The sequence below is a fragment of the Plutella xylostella genome, chromosome 4 (genome assembly GCF_932276165.1).
Source record: "Plutella xylostella chromosome 4, ilPluXylo3.1, whole genome shotgun sequence".
NCBI classification, from domain to species: Eukaryota; Metazoa; Arthropoda; class Insecta; order Lepidoptera; family Plutellidae; genus Plutella; species Plutella xylostella.
The window spans coordinates 9,493,525-9,513,716 of record NC_063984.1 but is presented as its reverse complement, the minus strand read 5'-3'; the positions used below and the strand labels follow the sequence as shown (position 1 = coordinate 9,513,716).

General features: G+C 40.4%; 1 protein-coding gene across 1 annotated transcript in view; it reads left to right on the top strand.

The window, feature by feature from the left end:
* LOC105397909 (protein Wnt-10a) overlaps positions 1–20,192 on the top strand; it is a 28,487-nt gene that overhangs the window by 7,892 nt on the left and 403 nt on the right. Inside the window, exons 2-6 of the mRNA XM_011569926.3 lie at positions 120–364; positions 11,447–11,589; positions 11,998–12,144; positions 18,116–18,247; positions 18,698–18,819. Coding sequence (XP_011568228.3) covers positions 120–364; positions 11,447–11,589; positions 11,998–12,144; positions 18,116–18,247; positions 18,698–18,819 — 789 coding nt within the window. The remainder of the gene's footprint in view (positions 1–119; positions 365–11,446; positions 11,590–11,997; positions 12,145–18,115; positions 18,248–18,697; positions 18,820–20,192) is intronic.

Sequence of the window (20,192 nt, the reverse complement as noted above, 5' to 3'; positions counted from 1 at the left end):
TAGCTATTTTATTAAATATAGAGGCATTGCAATTAGACTTTTAAATACAAATTTGGGCTGAAAATTTAACCCGAGACCTGAAAATTACAATGTTATTACAAACTATATTCCTCTTCCAGCGGCCACGACAACACGATGCCTTCCCTCCACCTGAACTCCATGCTGACGTGTCGTCTCGTGGGCGGGCTGACCAGGGAGCAGAGAGCCGTGTGCCACGAGGCGCCCGACGCCGCCGCCATAGCCTTCGAGGGTCTAGATCTAGCGGTCAGGGAGTGCCAGCACCAGTTCCGCTGGCATCGATGGAACTGCTCCAGTCTGCTGGGGAAGAGCAGCAATCCGCATGCTAGTGGGATTATGAAACGAGGTTTGTTTATTTTAAGACCTTAATAATGTGCGTATCTTTTTACGCTAAGGCTGTCTTGATCGCTTCAAGCGATAAGACCGCCGTTTTTGGACATATGTGATAGTATTTAAGTTATGTAAGTTTTATTTCATGTGTGGCTAGTTGGCTACAAATATAGAATATTCTATCTATATATCTAATGTGGTTTAAGGTCCCATTTTGCAAGCAGTTTACGCTTGTTTAGTTGTACCTTTGGTGTGTTAGTCCAATGATGACTGTAATTTTATTCGTTTATAAAAATATAGGTACTATGAAATAATTACTATACTTTAAATTGATTAAATCATCGTTGGCTTCAGATGAGACATCCAGATAATATAGGACAAACATATTAAAATATTAGATGTTCCAGTCCGGGCCTTAATTAAGCTATTACCTCATTAAAACGAAAGCTTCTACACAAACAGATAAGAATATACTTATGTATATAAACTTGCATGTGATTGATTTTATTACCTGTTTACTTACATTTCCAAGCAGGTTTAGGACATAAATATTTATAAATAACAAACCAATCGTCATAATCACAACTTTGTCGTTAATGGAGACATAAAAATAAAACATGTAGAGGCCGGACCCCGCGGTAGGTGGCTGCAATTAGTTGCATCGATATAATGCCAAAACCAGTCCGATGATAAAACGAATCGAAAAAATATTAATAAATACGAGTTTTCCAATGGAATTCCTGCCGCGGACCAATCGTGGACCGTCGTTACAATCCGAATTTATCACGAGGGGAATTATTCACGCATATTAAGGGTCGGCACACACCGGGCGCAGGATCCCAGTGGCTGTGGAGATCAATGGCCGCCTGGCCTGTCACCACGCGTCACGCGGGACTTTACGAGCAGTGGACCTCGCCGAGGAGACAACAAATAACATCAGTGGGTCCACGGCCCAGGTGCGCCGCGCCCCGCGCCGCCTGATTTCACGCTACGCTGTGGGTCCACGCACCCCGGACCCCGCGCCCGCCGCTCCCCTCCGCCTTTATTACTCAACCAATTAATATCTTAAATGGAATTGCCTCACAAGCTCCTCAGGAATGCCCCATCTCCTCTAGACACGTGTACCCCGACATCATCACTCATTAATTGGTATTTTATAAACACGTTTAGCGAGCGAATTAATGAATCTAAGCTCTCGTGAATTAGCATGAATGGATTTGATAAGACCGTCAGCTGTCAAACATCGAGATAGATGTAGCAAACATGAAGCGTAATTATGAGATGAAGGATGGCTTTACAGATTAGGAGCGGCGAAAAAAACAACTTTGTGTCTGCCATTGAGCCGTTTGGACGTCTAGCATTATCGGTAATGCTCCGTAACGACACCTTCCGGGCCCTTCACTGACACGACTCTGTTTAAATTGAAAAATTGTGAAAAAATAGCGTAACTAAACTTTTAAACATCTTTCTTAACGGGTCCATTGTTGGAACAGCCCGGATCGACCCGCGGGAGAATGAAAGTCGAGAAAAAAACGTCCGTAGAACAAATCGAGAGGCTTTTAAATAGGATAATAGCGATCGATGATCGAAGGAGAAAGATAATAATGATTCTGAACACGGCTGGTTGGTTTTTTGCTCGCGGAAAGGTTCGTGGAGGCAAGAATGTGCCGTCGAGGTTCAGCCGGCGCATCCTGCACGCGTACTTAACGCCTTGTGTCCGCGTCACGCTCGTGCAACGCCGCTGTCAACTGGTTAATCGTCTTTGTCCTTCTAATGAGGGGAAGAAAACAACGTCCGATTGTGGAAACTTTCCGCTACCAACACGTTTAGGGGTAAATAAACGTGTAAGAATGGAGCCGGCAGCAGCGGGGCAGGGTGGCGCGCTCCGCTCGATACACATCTGACGAGCCCGCGCCGCACGTGACATGAAATCAAGAGACGAACGCCTCATAAAAAAGTGACATTTATTGGCGTTTTATATCAACAACGTGTCCACAGGTGACGCCGTCGACACTACAAAGTGTTGTTATGAGGCTGCAAAAACATGACGTTGAATACTGAGATGTTGTATCTGATGATATATCGTGGGAACCGGCGCTTTGGACGCTCGTAATATCGGGGATCTTTATTTCAGCAGCATGCGAAAAAATCATCGTAATTTTGGCAAAAATGCGCCGGGTAATTTGCCATATCTCAGAAGCTGTCACGTCGAATGGAGAAGATCGAGTGTTGACCTAAAATAACAGTTTATCGGATTTAACCCTAAAACGGTAAGTGTCGAAACGTCTCAATAAGTAACAATAGTTCGGTTTAACCCTCTAATGGAGCAGATAAGATCGAGGCGGTGCGATACCCGGCGACGCTCGCCGCTGTGAGAAAAAACACAAAGACCACATAAAAACTTATGAATTTCTCAAAGATCTTGGTTCAGACGTGATGACACCGTGTGATTTTGTCTGCCCTCTTTTTTGGGAATCTCGAACACGGAAGATTTTAGGACTTTGGGTGATAAATTCGGAATATAATTCATTTTTGAAATGCTAATCTATGGAAGTTTAGCATATTATCAGTATGTTCGGTTTGATTTATGTATGACAGTATTCAAATACTTAACCGTAAAATCAAAGCATTGCAAAGTTGGCTTACGCAGATGAAAATAACCTTGCCCAACTTTCGGCAGTTAAGTGAGTAATAGTACTACATAGTGAATCATATCCTGTGTAGTCAATTGTCTCGAGGTAAATTGCGCAATAACTTAAAATGTTTCATCTTGCAGCGTTTCCGTCGAGCCTCATATCTATCATCATCATCATCATCGCAATTAGCTGACTCACGGTCGGAGGCCAATATAATAATTTGCGATACGCGCAAAAATGTGTTGATATGTCACGCGTGACGTCACAGAGGCGAACTTATTGCCGGATTCGGCAATTAGCGATTCGACACACGGCGGCGAAACTGCCTGAACACCTCCGGACCAACCTTAATTGGTACGAAACCTTTGCACCGGACCGAATCTTCCACCCGAAACATAATTATGCATACCCACCTAACTACCTACGTTCCATAAAAATAATAATCTCCAATATACATCCGACGAAACACTGCTCCATTCAGAGCTTTCTCCTCGACGCTAATAAATCGTCGGCCAGGAACCATTACAGCACAGCGATTCCCTTTACGAACACACGAGAAAAACTTGACGCGCGTTCATTCATTTTGGCGCCAGAGTTATAGGCGAGAACGTTCGCGAAAAACTGTTTATAATCACAAAGTGCACAATCGTAAATAAATCTCGCTGCGACGCGCGCGCCCCCCGGCGGCGGAAAACTATGTTACATCACGCGGAAAAAACGACCACCGCCGACACACGGCGAAAAACCGATCAGTATGCGCATCCATTACACAAACGTCCGCATTACTACTCCATACGTTTTTAAATTAAGAATCGAAAGATAAAATAAAAAATTAAATGATAATTGAAATTTGTATTTACTTAGGAGCGAGCGAACGTTTTTGTCGCAGCGGGTTTCCGAAGATGGTATGAATGTAGATTTGCCAATTTAATCCGTTGCTTCGAGGAACGAAGGTGGCGCTGGCGAGACGGCTGTCCGGCTGTCCTACTGATGGACAGGTATAAGTAATTAGCCAAGAAGCTTTACTGGTTTTTGTGAGAGTTAAGCAACCGTTGGGAGGTGGCGGCGGAGCAGCGGGCGCGGGCGACACCTGGGCCTGGCCAGCGACCTGCGCAGGCCGAGCCGAGCAGATCGACAACACAATTAATTCACTAATAAATAAAATCCTACCCGTAAAAGGCGATGTGCAAACATTGAGTACCGTAACTGGCTGGGCATTTTTTGCCCCTCGTAACGAAAATAATTACATGTCATGAATTATTAAAACAAACACGATGAAAAACTAAAGGGACAAGTGTAAGGGAAGAATTTAAAATCTGTCACCTGATCGAAATTCAGAGCATTTTGTCGGAAAAAGGCTAAAACGAAAAAGTGGAATTCATTAATACCAATTCCGGAATTCGATGCGGGCTGGCAATCGAAAAACTGCCATGTTCGCTGCTAATTGCCGCAATTTGACACTAAAGTATGGTATGATGTGAAAAGATAATTACATTCTTACATTTCAGTTTTTAGGCAGCTTCGTCGCCATATTAGGAATAATTTCCTCTCGGTAATTACTAATTACTGTAATTTGAAAACATAATGGCCACTCAGCGCATAGCACGAACTTATACTTTATGATCGATAACGATAACTAAATGATATCAAAGTTTCGCAACTCGGTTGGTTTCAGAGTCCATTCCCGAATTGAATAATTTATCCATTATCGTAAAACGCAGCAGCCACCCACGGTCACCCATAACTCGCTCTCATCAAAATCGATCATTTATATCGAACTATAAATCGTCACTTATCGATTCTATCGTGTCTCGACACATCGACAAATATAAATTTGTCATCGAGGCTCTTTGTAAATGCTAATTGTAGAGGAGGTACGGTGCTGTAACACTTTAGTTACTTTACCGTCAAGTTGTAAGTAGTCAGCTTTCGGGGTGCGAGTTTTTACAACGATGAAGGACTTAAGAGTAAAGAAGACTACAAACCAATTAACTTACAAATAAAATGTAATTAGTAAAGAAATATATAAACACAGAATAATTGTATCTACAAGTACACGCAGTTCTTAAATCTTCTAAGTATTCAGAGGAAAAATCGTAGGAAATTATTTATCTAAGATGCTATGCTAAGTCTACTTGAGTCACAACACCACCGCGAGGGTTAAACCCTCTCTATACCCTCTCTATACCAATGGTAAAAGTGCGCTTCGTCTCGGTTTATAAATAAACAATAACTGGCCCCTACTTGGATTGTGCCCAGTTACATTCGTCAGAGCAAACTGGGCTGCACTCCGATGCTCGTGATAACCATAAGCTAGATGTCAGACTTTATACCTCAAGAGCTTTGGAGATTGTATTGTTGACTTTAGATAGACAAAGCATTTTGATATAAATTTAATAAATAAATAAATATAAATAAATAATCTTTTCATCATATTCTCAGAGTTGAAGCTTTTGAGAGCAGATAACCGCTGTTGGAAAGCCTTTGGAAACAACTGGAAAACTATGATTTGTTTGTGGTAAAAATATGTTCGTTTTCAATGAGGCGTTTGTTAAAAAAAAAAAATGTTCCTTTTTGGAGAAATAGATGGCGTTGTCTGGGGTTGTACCAACTTTCAAACCCTCAGAACACACTCAGATCACAATATGTTATTCTGTGAGGCTAACGAAATGTGAAAGTGACGTAGGTAGGTAGAATTGTAGTATTATTTTCTCTATGATGTCGATGTCACTGTTGCTTCAGCGTTCAGTGCGATTGTGCGTACAGCCGTTCTTTTCAAGTTTTCTCAGTTTCCTTGTGTTTCTCCTGTATTAATTGAGTTGTAGTTGAGCTATCTGCTCCTCCTCCCTTGATACTGTAGAGTTAGTGCACATTTCTTTGGGATCTTATTTAGGATCATACAATAAATAAAAATAGAAAATCAGTTTTCGCACGCAGCACCCGTTCAAACGGCGCGCATAGAGAAAAGAATACTACGTGACGGCGCGGGTAGAACTATTCACAGAATACTTAGCACTATCCCAAGCCACAGGCAGTCTGAGCCTCGGAAGGATGGCTCGCGCTACCACCCGACATTTAATCACAACTAGGGAGTTCTTATTCTGAGTTTAGTACTCTTTGCTCTCTATGTAATTTTTGACAGTTGGTACACTGCGTTTTCACGCCATCTATCGGCTTACCCAAAAGCTCAACTGACAGCTGTCAAGGAAAACGGCTCATTCAGGAAGATTTAAAATGGATACATTAATATACATGTAGGATGTAGGGACAAGGAGTATTGCATAGTAGAGGTATTGTCTATGCTGTTTCCTTTCATGAATCTCTCTTCGAAAATGGCGTTTAGCACGAAATGTTGTTCTATCGATCTTGGGGGTAAATAAATTAAATAAAGATTGTTCAAGTGCATCTGCGGTTTCATTTTCATCCCACAACTTTTGGGGGCTCGTCCGGGATGAGAATAAGCCAAAGGTGCTGAAGATGGTGTACATAAGGTGTAAATAGTTGTAAATAAGGGGTCGTGTTGCGTGAAGGAGTTCGCACACGGCAAAGATGGCGGCATGGCGGCGTATTGAAATATAATTAAGGTGGAAAAATTAAAGGTGTATATTGTATAAAAGTTGAAGGTGATATATTTTATACGGATTTTTATTAATAAGGTGAAGGAGAAAATGAATGACCACATGATGATGACGGCGGCGACAATCCCGACTTTCTCGGGAGCAGTCCCGGCGTACACGGCGGCAAGGTGGGTGGAGGACTTCAGCGACAATGCAGAAGTGTTCGGCTGGACACCTCCACAAAAACTACTGATAGCGCGACGTGTTCTGACTGGTGTGGCAGGTCTGTGGCTCCGCACGGAGGAAAAATTCAAGAGTTTTGAGGAACTGCAGCGGGCACTGCTGGAGGAATTTCCTGACGAGGCTGATACGAAGCACATTCACGAGCTGATGACGGACCGTAAAAAGAAGATGGCAGCATCAGCTAAGGAGGAGACGAGAGGCGAACAACCGGCTGATGTGTCGGTAAAACAGGTACCTGATCAGCGACAGAGCAGATGTCAGTCGAAGATGTCGGCAAAGCAGACTAACAAACGGAGTAATGATTATTCGGAGGAAACAGAAGTGACAGCGATAAAGAACGAATACGAGAAATGTCAACGTCAGACGGAAGTTGTAAATAATGTAAATAATAAACATATTTTACAGAATAAAAAGGAGGAACTTTTGGAAACTATAGAGATACCAATTGAGTTGAATGAAGTTGATGAAGATGATGAGTTATATGAGGAAAAGATTATTGAAGTTGAAAAGGTGGATTATACAGGCGAGGTTGCTAGTGTTGAGAAGAAAGATGGCTCAACAAGGAGATTTCGTAACATTAAGGTGGTTAGCGAAATCAATGTCATAAGACAACTAGAAGAAACGGACATGCAGTATCGAGATGATTGGATAAAGAAGAAAATACCTTACACAGAATACGAGAAGAGATTTATGGTGATGAGAGCAATGGAGCAAGAAATAGCGAGAAGGGCACACGAGAATGGTACTTTCTCAGGAAGGATAATGAAAGATGCAATGACTAAAGACTACCATGTACTCCGTTGAATATGTGAGGCCATGATTTTTATACCTAAGTTTTTATTTGTATGATAATGATGATGATGATGACGAATGTGTGACGAAGAATGAGTGTGTTTTAATTACGGTGGCATTTTTATTTCAAAAGAAGTTAGGTTGTTAAATTTGAGTTCGTTTTTGTTAATTTAATGTTATGTTGTTATTTTTACGTTTGTTTTGAAAGTAGAGTGTAGATTTATGTTGTTTGATTTTATAAATATGTTTTTCATAGTCTGAGGGCAGACTATCTGCAGGATGGCCGGGTTGTAGGATGTAGGGACAAGGAGTATTGCATAGTATAGGTATTGTCTATGCTGTTTCCTTTTATGAATCTCTCTTCGAAAATGGCGTTTAGCACGAAATGTTGTTCTATCGATCTTGGGTGTAAATAAATTAAATAAAGATTGTTCAAGTGCATCTGCGGTTTCATTTTCATCCCACATACATTTCATTGGTATAATATTTTCATACTTTACTAAATATGATGTCTTAAAAATCCACATGAGAATGGATCCTTATCTTTTCCCTTTACCAACGCAATTTTCCCATAATACCCGTGCTTACCGAATAACGCCAAGTGTAAAAGTCATCAAACTCATGCGTGGTATTAATTCATCGTCCAGGCGATCGCTTTAGTGAGATAATGGTGATTTATATTGATTATCATTTTATTAAATGTGATTCACCCAGTTTTTGCGTCGGTTTGATGACCTAGAGCTTCGGAGATCGAGCTTTTTGTTTCATTTTATTGTTATTATGGACTGCCTGATTTAGATTAGTCATTCATATTGTATTGAGTTATGTTGCGTAACAAAAACTATGAAGGACTTGGAGGCTTGTCGATCAATTCACTTAGCGATCAGGCAAAATGTACTGAGTTTTTCTATGTATGAAAAATTACTTTAAGTTCCTTAACAGCATCTCTCCATGCGTCATTTTCTTTGAAATTTGTTAGAAATTAGATTGATATGTAATTTGAACCGTTAGATTACTTAAATAATAATTAGTAATATTAATAACTAAAAAAAACAAGATGGCAGCATTCAAATATTTCACACAATTTCTCTTTGATGCATCAACATTCAAAAAGCACGTAGAAACCGAATGAAAATACCATCATATTAATAAAGCGTATCTCCACGTCAATTAACAAACCTAGTCGAAATAGTTTACAGATAAGAGAACTCAACTGGTATTAATCACTCGATACAATCGAGTAAATTTATTCGATTATTTTGATATCGACTCGGCCCTTCTCCTATGTTACTTTCATTGGAGGAAATGGTGCAATCGTCGTTCTAACGTATTCGAGATGTGTCAATTTACCAACAGATAATAATTCATCAATTTAAGAGAGTTTTTATAGTATTAACTGTACTCTGGCCCAGAATCTCCGTTCTCATCAAAATTAAATTACCATTACTCATCAAACGTAAGAGATAAGATATGCGCCTCGCGTTCGCATATTGGTCACTTTTATTTGACGTTTCTCGCGCAAAGTAGTTTTTTACGGTGAAATTCTGGGTCAGAGTACGAAGTAGAATGAATGAAGGTTTTCATGGTGTCCTTATTTTTTTTAATACTCCAAGGAGAGTGCACCTTCGAGTAACTGGTAGACATAACTTTGATTACCTTGTACATGTAGAGTAATAAACCCATGATCGATATGTATGAAGCGGCCTCATCCGACTGTATTTACGCAAGGCTCATCGCGAACCTATTACAGATTTATGTAACCGCTATAAAACCACGACATGGGTAAACGCCTCGGATTCACAAGCAATCTTTTGCCAAGCAAAAGTAGCCCTAAAACTAAGGGATGAAGGCCTAGATTGAATGGTGGGAACAGATTCGCCTATCACCGCACAGGTGGCATCAGAGCTCAAGTAGCTACTGCACTTAATTGCCCATTAAAAAGGAGATAGCTCAAGAAATTGCTATAATACCACAGCCTCGGTCCGACCTAATACTTAGGAAACTCAACTTTATGCCTATTCAAGTTAATACAATGAAATAGCTCGAATAGCGCATTATTAACCCGCAACGTCGGAGCACAATTAACCAAACGCAACCTAACTCAAATGCAAATCGGCCATCATGCCTTAAAAGGGAAAAAGATTACATTGTCCGCGGCCAATACCTTATCTTCACATCTAGTAATGGATTCAGAATTTAATTTATAGCAATAAAATAGATAAATAGGAGTCGCGGGCGTTCCGCGTTCTTATAAATCTTGCGAGCGAGCTCTTTGGTCGCGCTTGACAGGCGAAGCGCGAGATAAACTCAGAATGCAGCAATTCCTTTGCTGCTTTAACGCTATATACTCTTTCACAAACATGAACAAAGCAAGTAATGGTCGAGGTATGTTGCGGTTCAATACGACTGCGGAGGTTTTAAACTCCTCGTTCTGCATATAACAAAGATGTATTTCAGTTCTAACATGAAATTTTATAGGTTGCGAATACGCGCAGCTATGAGGTATGGCCAGTGTCCATCATTCATGTCGCGAAGCTCTTATGAAATGTTGCCTTATTTTACTTTGAACAAACTTTCTTGACGGTTAATCTCCTTTTGTTTTGCAAACAAACTACACTACTATATCGCGTATTCTTCTCGACCCAATCATTTGTTTCATAATAAATTTTATCTAACTCTATTCTCATAGTTAATACATAACAATATGTAGGTATACAGCCATATTCATTAAGCGATTCAAAGCATCATATCAGCAAACAATAAAAAACAAGTCAAAAAACTGATCTGCGTTTAAAAATCCGCGGCGTCTGCACCGCCAGCTTACAGGACCCGGTCTCAGCTCACGTCTCTCCTGTGAAGGAATGTCCGAGTCCGACCACACACCGAATAAGGGAATAAAGAAACCTGACGTGTGAGAATATATTTACGCCAGCCACACTTAACGTGACTTTGTGAATATCTCCAACGTAATAGGTATTGTCATTAATTGCTTTAATTGCATGCGTTCGAACGCCGCGAGTAGGTTGCGGTCGTGAGAACAGTCGCGTCTAGCTATGCTCGGTATTGCCATAACATCGGCAAATAAATACCTGGACTAGTTAGTACGTCAGTGCGATGATTCACATTGACATCATTCGTAGGTTCATTAAAGTTGCGATGCGAAGGATTCCATTTTGAATTTCAATGGGAACATCTGCTGCGTGTATTGGTGTTGATCAACAAGAAGTATAGATTTAAACCAATCCGTTAGACAGCTGGTATTGGATGGACGAAGATAGTGAGAAAAGAGTATTTCATAGACAACCGTAGGTATTATAGTGGCGCTCCTGAGGACAGGCTTTTGTTCAAGAGTTAACGATTGTACAGGCTAACACATAGAAGAACGCGGAGTCGGGTATGAGCTAACACAACAATATTCGGCGTATGAAATTTATTATTTCAATCTTCTCCCTCGGTCCAGCGAGAGTCCACGCTGCCCGTCCCTGTCTGTAGTGTCCACTCCAGTACTCTCAGCCAAGATCTTCATTGCACACGTTTTGGCTCTGTCTTTTAGGGCTCTCACACAATACTGCGAAATCGCATGGTATTCAAAAAAACGTCTTCCTCCAACTCGCAGGTATTCCATAGGAGAGAACATGACGTTGCGCGTGTTTCGAGCTCGCATCGCGTCAATTCGCAGTTTTCTGTACAGGCCCTTATTCTCATGATTTCCTACATGTCTATGGTAGCGTAGCTCCCAAACGGAGGAACCATTTGATATATTTTTTGTTTGCTACTCTCTTTAACAAACTCCTCTCCTCCCATGTTTTGAAATATCTCGTCGCGGGGCCTATTCCACTCCTCTGTTTAACCAACTCCACCATTCCCCAGGTTTCCGCGAGACGGCGTTCCTCTACGCGCTGGCGTCGGCCGGCGTGGCGCACGCGGTGGCGCGAGCGTGCGCGCAGGGCCGCCTGCTGTCGTGCGGCTGCGACCTGCTGGGGTACCGGACCTCGCAGGATACTAGGGGGAAGGTGAGAATCGTAATAATAATAGTGGTATGGGAGTATGTATGGGGACATCTCACTTACCAGGCAGAGCTAGGCTAAAATGACGGTAAAATGTTACCAGTGACACAAAATTACTCATAAACGGAAAAGATTACACAAACTACGTACATTATACAATGCAGGGTGTTGCAAGAGTGGTATACTAAACCGAAAAAAGGATACGCAGGGGGTCCTTCAATCTCATTTAAAATGCAACCCAAAAGTAGACCTGAAAAAATTCAGAGCTGAATATTTCATGTTATTCAGCTCAAATTACTACAAAAAAAATTCACGAGTTTTTAACATCTTCTATAAGTACGTATATCGTGTACGTATTACGAATATAATTTAACCTCTTATCAACCCATCACTCATACCACCTATTCCCCCCAGGTGCGTCCCAACAAGTGGGAGTGGAGCGGCTGCTCGCACAACCTGGCGTTCGGGCTGGCGTTCTCCCACCGCTTCCTGGACGCGCGCGAGGCAGCCGACGACCTGCAGTCGAAGATCAACGTGCATAATAACCAAGCTGGGAGGGCGGTCAGTGGCTTTAGTTGTACAGACTTATAATTATGACACTCTTTTTCTGGTTCGGGTTTAGGTATGATGAGTATATTCACTTATACAGGTATTGCAAAAGTGTTATACTAAGCCGAAAAGGGTTGAGACTTAAGGGGTCATTCTGAACAACTTTTGAACTAAGAGTTTTGAAATTTCACAAAAAGAAAACATAGAAACTTTGTTGGTTACGTGACTTTTTCGGGTAAGTATACCCTTTTTACAACACCCTGTAAAGGGCGGAATTATATTAGTGGAATATACAGAAGCAGTACAATAAATAAGTCCAGTCCAGAACACACACAAAAAAAAGTTTTTCGTATTGATGCAACATTGGACGTTTATTAGTTTGTCGGTTACATTGATCTGATGTAATCTTTCGGAATGGTCATTGATAAAACTTTACTCTGTATAGCTTCTTCGTGATTGTTTAAACCCAAAAGCATTAAAAAACAAAATCTTAAATGGTTGAGAAAAAAAACTAGGAAATAATAAATAAAGGTCTGTGAACTTGGCAGCAGAAAGTTCGGCAGCAATTTTTAGTACCGCCGAATATGTTTTTCCAAATAAGCCAATCCACCCCAATTCTGTTAGCACTGCATGATAGAGAATACTTCAATGAACTTATAGACATATAAAACATTTAACAGAGTGCTCCGAGAGATTAATAAATAATGAGCTTTCATCGCGGCCTACGGCGTAGTCATAGTGAAAGCTCTAGTTGCTACGGCGTAGCACTTTTTTTTGTTCTTAAACTTTAAAAAGTCAATCATCAAAGATCAAATTTTATTTAAACATTAAAAAAATTGGTACTATAGTACCTGTATCTGATTCTTTGGAATGGATCTGGTGTGCATAATAGTGCATATCATCTGAAGCTCTTTAGCTTGGATCATTGAAATACTGATCCAATATAATGCACCCACCAATCACACGTCTAGGTTTCCTCACGATGCCTATTCACCAGACGATGGACCAGTCTGATTAGGGTCATACTGCTACTAATTACTTATATTATGTATTTACTAACCTAAATCAATGCATTAAAAACTATTATGATTTACATCCAAACATAAAAAAAAACCGGCATGATTTTAATTCACATTCCATTTTCTCATTAAATATCACGTCCCGTAAACTACATTATTATGTTATTTTAACTTGTCGGACCACAACGATTCACGCTAGGGACTCAATAAGCCAATTAACCGAGACCCTTGTTCCGAAGATCTCAGCGTTCAATCGCCGGGTCAGTGTAATCTGGGCGTTCCAGGGCTATATTTAGGTAGGTGTCCAAATTGGGCTGCGAGGCGCGAAGAATGAGATGCGTCTACATATTTAGGTGTCCAAATTGTGGGACCCCGGGCCAGTGGGCGTGGCCCCGGGTAATGATCCGAGTGGGTGGTCCACCGATTACTGGTTCGATACATGCCTATAAATATGCCATTATATTGTCTGTGTTATGCATTTTTGTACCGACTCCCCCTTTTTTATGTGTGACTATAAAATTAACGTTATATGGTAATGCTTGCAACGTTGCGGGTGGTTTTTAGCGTTATAAAAAACGGTTATTTTAATACGATCTTGTCTTGTACGAAGTGTACAAGTAATAAGTCGTTAAATAAAATGTCTTATTGATAATTGAATATTCATACATGTGAGCCGTTAATAAAGTTTAAGAGTAAGAGCGAATATCTCGTAATAAACAGGAATAAGAAGTAAATATTTAGCACTTTTACTATATGTAGCAAAGGTATAAATTATAATGCGTCACCTCACGAAAAAAATAAAGAATTAGGTACTCATAACAAGTTTAAGGCCCATAAAATTACTTCACCTTAATAGAGGCGCATAGATCGTTATTCAAATAAACGATAGTTAACCAACTCAGCTGTAATTACATACAAGTCGTAAGCCAAAATGTCAGACCTACCAGGGATTAAACTGAACAATTTAATAGACGCTTACCGACTAACGTCACTGTCAAAATAAACATGTCAAACCAAGCCTGGGATAATGAACCACGCCAAATTGGAACTTATTTTAAAGACACAGTATAGCGAGCATTACATTTTCGTTTGTAAGTAACTAAATCTTGCGACAACCGCAGCTTTACTTATTAGATACTCAGAGATTTATTACAAACCTAAGCTAAATGCGACATAATACAAATTCTTTCATTTGTAATCTTTATAAAGCTTGTAGGTATTTGTATTCAATTTATATTAATGTCATACACCGACTAGTGACATTTATAACTGCGTTAATCGGTTTCAAAACTGACAGATATTTTGGTGTTTTTATGATGCGAGTTAAATGTCAAAATAATAAAATTAATTGAAGTTGTTAATTTTATACAATTACAGGATTATAGCTTTGTTAATTACATTAATTTGTAACGTAGTAGGTAAGTGAAACTATTAAATGGAATGACTGGTATGTGTTTTTTTTTCAACCACAATCTGTTTGGTGAGCGTTAACTGTAATAACATTTTTTTCTACATCATCATCAGACAAGAAACTAGCACTGCTCTTCTAGGTGCATAGCCTACGGTACAGTCCACGGCCTTCCTCAATTTCCTCATCCATCTATGTACTAGGTACAAGGTGTCTGTCTAAGGTCGGCCAGCGAACAGGGGGGCGTCCCGCGCTATGTTTACCTGTTCGTGTTCTCTACTCGACAACGGTTTCCAATAAACAAACCCTGTCAGAGCATTAAACCTCGGTTAGTTTGTACATAAATTAATCTATTAGCAAAACACGTTGACAAGCGAAACGACAAACGATTTAGTATATTTCTATCATAATTTACAAACACGAGATTTTAATATGGTATTTTATGATCGTATAATAAAATCAGGTCCAAACCCCTAATTAAGCGACAATGTAGCTTTTAATGGCATAATTGTGACTTTATGGCCTAAGGCCTTATTAAATTGGCGTTTTATATGAAAATTGTTAATGTGCGACGTTGACTTATGAGTGTTGCCACACGAACGGGTGTGTTGTGACATTTTAATTTAATTACAATTTAAACACGTACAAAAATCGAAAAATGTGGTCCTGTTTTTACGGAGGTCAGTCAAGTATAGTACTACTTAGTCGTTTTTTATGCACCTATAATATACAAAGATCGGTCTGGCATAAATTGGCTTTAACTGTGCATCTAGGTATACTAATTAAGACTAACACTAAGTCGACTTAATGGCTCCCCTATTCGACCCCTACCACTCTGATAGATATATTTTAACAGTCATTGAATCATCTAAATATTTTAATATCGTTTTTTTATACTTTAATTAACACCTTGGTGGGTAATTCTGTATAGGGTCAATACATGGTGTGCGGGCTATTCTCATCAGATCATTTATAGCTGGATCTGAAACATAGAAAAAGTCATGACGATAAACGAATGTAGACTCCGTTACGTTGAACAAATCATTCAAAGATAAATTTAATGTTTTTGCTGCATACCTGTGAACAATTTTAATACCTTTTGCAAAATAAACAATCTATAACTCCAAAACGCTTAGGTGAACATAGGCTGAACAATAAAACTATAATAGGTATTTATATAAGTACATAGTACACAGGACGGACATACAAAAACCCTATTCCTAAATCACCAACTCATAAAAGTAACAAAAAACATTCACCACACCCGGCACCGCGATCAGTTGGGAACGCATCTTATTTTGACATTAATAAAAATATCATCGTGGACTATAATACAAGAGCGTGTCGAACCGGGACCTCACCGCGGGTCTGTAAATTATGTGAACACAAAACAAAATGGTAGAAACTCGGCACAATGCAACGTGGGACCACCGTGTTTGTAGTAATCATCTGTGGCTAACACGCTGGCTGTTAGACGGTTTCGCTAAACCATTCAATACACTGATTGAGATGTAAAAAATAAATTGCCTATTCTACTCCGAGGACCATAGAAGCGTCTTTTGTCTATGGTCATTCACTCGATTAGCTACAAAAGCTCAACGGATCAAAGCTTTAATTAAAATCGCATGACTACCGTACCTGATTGGACGTAACGATTCATCATCAAAAATCAACGCGAAACAATTTCGGAGAAGCTTATTAAAATGTACGTAACAGGTCAATTAATATCAATGTAAAGTGTACATTTATTCACATTTTATTTTCAATATTCTACAATCAATATTCTACAAATTGCCTTTCACACAGTAAAAAAAAAAACTATTTTGGACTAGTAACTGGCTGTAAAGGCATGTTCGAAATTTAAGAGTACAAGCAGCATTCTTTGATTGCGTTCAATAATTAACAGATTCTGTACAGGCTATACGTATCATTGCGCTATTTTTACCCACAGGTGTTCTCCGTGTGCGGTTAATAATAAATAAGAAGAGTTAATTTGTTCCCGGATTGGCCACGGCCATTTTAAAACGATTACCTTTAGTTTCTCGTAGCGCTAATTGTTATCACGTTTTAAAAAATCACGATTACTTCTTTTACGTCATTTTCGTTTGGAATAGCTCTATTTGGACAAAAATTCCATACTTCATTTTCTCTGCTATTTCTACGCTTCTATTTTGTTGATTGTTACTTTATGTATGCGTACTCAATTAAGTAAGTTTTTGTATGATTAAATGAATTCATAATATCTTTTTCTTTATCCATGAAGTGGGTCTATTAATTGATATGTATTATGTGTGTTGGCTCATAATGGCGGTAATGTCGGCCATGACGCCGCCGGGTGGTCCCAGCGTGAGCTCTCGCGCTGCCAGAACAAGGATGTAGGAAAATAAAGGTGCAATTTTTGAAATTTACAACTGTTTTTAAAAAGATATATTGTCCTAAAATGAACCATAATTAAATTAGCAATTAGTGAGAAAATCTCATCGAGAACTGCGCAATTCGAAGTTATTATGATTAAATGTCACCGCCCAAGCCCCTGACATCGTGTTTAGTCTCGGGCTCTCAGCGCCGCCCAGGCAAATAAACAACGCTTTACGGAGGCACTTAGCCGTAAAAACTGTGATGAGCTCATCCAACTTAATAACAGTTGGTGTCACCAGGAATAGCGAGTCGTGTGGAGCGCGGCCCGCGGCGGGACATTAGCCCGCCGTATTTCACGACCGACCCGCCGAGGTGAGAACATAATAAGCGGTTCGGAACCATTTTTAATATTCCTGCTTCATTACGTCGTATTACAGGCGTCTTGGGTGGCGAATTCTATCGCGAACGCTCTTAATACCATGCTATTAGGGCCGAGGGCGGGCCGTTCGCCGATTTATTTGAATTTTTGCTCGACTCAATTTGGGAAATTGTTCGGCCGGCGGCGTTTGGCGAAATTAAGACGTCAGTCTGATTGCGGTGGTGCGTTTAATTATGTAAATGTTATGATCTGAGGCGGCGGCGTAATGTGAGCATGCGGTCACGTCGGCGAGCACTTACCTCGGCCTTTGTGTCCGCCATCGCACTCGGCCCGTGATTGTTGGTTTAAACAAGAGCGCTTGCTGCGTATGATTTGCAATGGACTTAAGTGTAGTCTTGCATAATGTATATCACCTACGGTGGTCTATGTGAAATTGGCATGTACGACTGTACGATAGAGACCACCATAATATGATTTACATTGAGAATACCTAGCAGACTTTTAACGCACCTAGTGCTGTGATGTCTTCGTAGCCAAAATTTAGTAAGACAGCGATACCATCAATACGTATACACCCCAACACAACCGCATACGCCATCGTCTTCCTCACTATAATTATAATTAAACCAACCTTTTCACCATCGAGATTTCATCAAGATCCTGATAACCCCTACTGCCCAGAGTGGCCGGGCCAGTATCCTCGGCCGAGCACTCGAAACTGACCGAGTGCTCGGCCATTCATTTTTCGAGGACACTCTACACCTCTCGCCACTCTACTCGGTAGCTATAACAAGAGACTAACAGCCGTGTGTTCCCCAGATCCTTGCGTCGCACATGGAGGTCCGCTGCAAGTGCCACGGGCTGTCCGGCAGCTGCCAGGTCCGCACGTGCTGGCGCGCCACGCCCGACTTCCGAGTGGTGGCGTCGACTATCAAGCGGAGGTATCGGAATGTGAGTACTATCATCATCACGTGACAAATGACAATAGAATGCTAGCGGAATGTGAGTACTCTATCATAATAAAGTTGCAATCGTTCAATGCGAAAAGATACACAACTAAGCATTATAAATCATCAACTGAAAATCATCCTCTGCTGGACAACGGAATGTGGGCATTATCATGATGATGATCGTTTACTACTATGGACATAGGTCTTTGTAAAACGCCCACTATGTCACCAAGGGGAGATATCGAAAATCATTAACATCAGCCAATAATGGTCCGTATCCACTGGTGCACTTACCTTAAGCAAATGGAAGGTCGACACCTGAAAGGGCGGCTAATCTCTTCTATTCTTTATACAGAGTGGAATTTTGTCTTTACATCGGCTACTGTAATCTGCTTAGATACTCGCTTAGTATGATTTCCGTGTCAATAACCCTATATTTCTCTTCACACAGGCGCTAATAGTGGCGCAAGAGGAGCTGAACAACGGTCTGTCGGTGCTGCGCGGGCGGCCGCGCGGGCGCAGGCGCAGCAAGGCAAGGCCTGCATCGAAGACCAGCTTGCTGTTTCTGGAGAAGTGAGTTTCAGTCTTCTACTAAATATTAATAAATAATAAATATGTGGGGACATCTCACACACGGCCATCCGACCCCAAGCTAGGCAGAACCTGTGTTATGGGTGTCGGACAGCTGATATATCTACACAAATACACAGATAGATACGAGGGCGGGTCAATAAGTCCGTGACTTTTATAATTTCCCGCCACTTAACTGAAAGAACAACATTGCTCCTGTCAACAGGCAACTGTCAACTGACATCTGTCAAAATTTGGACCAGTTACGTCACTTGGTTTGTGTTTTACACCCGTTCTTAGCAACTACCGCGTGATTTAAAAACATAATGGAAAAACCTGAATTTCGTGTGCTCACTAAGCATGATTTTTTGCGGAAAAAAACCATCACTGAAACCAAGGCTAAGCTTGATAAAGATTATGGGGACTCTGCACCATCAATATCTATGGTAAAAAGGGGTTTACTGAATTCCGTTCTGGCCGTACAAGTACGGAAGATGCCGGACGTCCATGGCACCCAGTTGAGGTCTCTACACCTGAAATGATTGAAAAAATTCACGACATGGTGTTGGCCGATCGGAGATTGAAAGTGAGAGGGATAGTGGAAGCCACAGGGATATCACGTGAATCAGTGGTTTCAATTTTGAATGATCACTTGGGTATGAAAAAGCTTTCCGCAAGATGGGTGCCGCGTTTGCTCACAAACGCAATCGAATGACAAAACTTCGCAGGAGTGTTTGGCGTTGTTCAACCGAAATTCGGACGAGTTTTTGCGCCGTTTTGTAACCGTGGACGAAACGTGGATCCACCACAACACACCAGAGACCAAACAGCAGTCTAAACAGTGGGTTTCTCGGGGTGAATCGGCGCCAAAGAAGGCCAAGGTGGGTATTTTGATGACCTCGTGAAATCTTATTTTTTGGAAGGGATAAAAAAATTGCTGAAACTTTGGACAAGGTGTATAGAGCTCAAAGGAGACTACGTTGAATAATAAAAAATAAAATTATCCAAAAACCAGTATTTTCTTCAAAAAGTCACGGACTTATTGACCCGCCCTCGTACATACTAAATATAAATATTAAAAATTTTAAAAAAGTTCACAGTTTTCGTCATGTTTTTTTTTGTATCTATCTAACTGCCAGTTTTTATAACTCTATGTATACATAACTTTCATATGATTTTGACATAATCAAAAGTAACAATCTGTCAAAATGGTATGAAAGTAACTACCAGTTATGGATAGATAGAGTTATAGAAACTGGCAGTAAGGCAATACAAAGTTTAGAGTGCAATCTATTTTCAAGCAAGAATTTTTTCAGTAAATCAATTTGAATTGAAAAGAACTGATTTTAAATTCGTTGCTTTAGAAGTAAAATGCA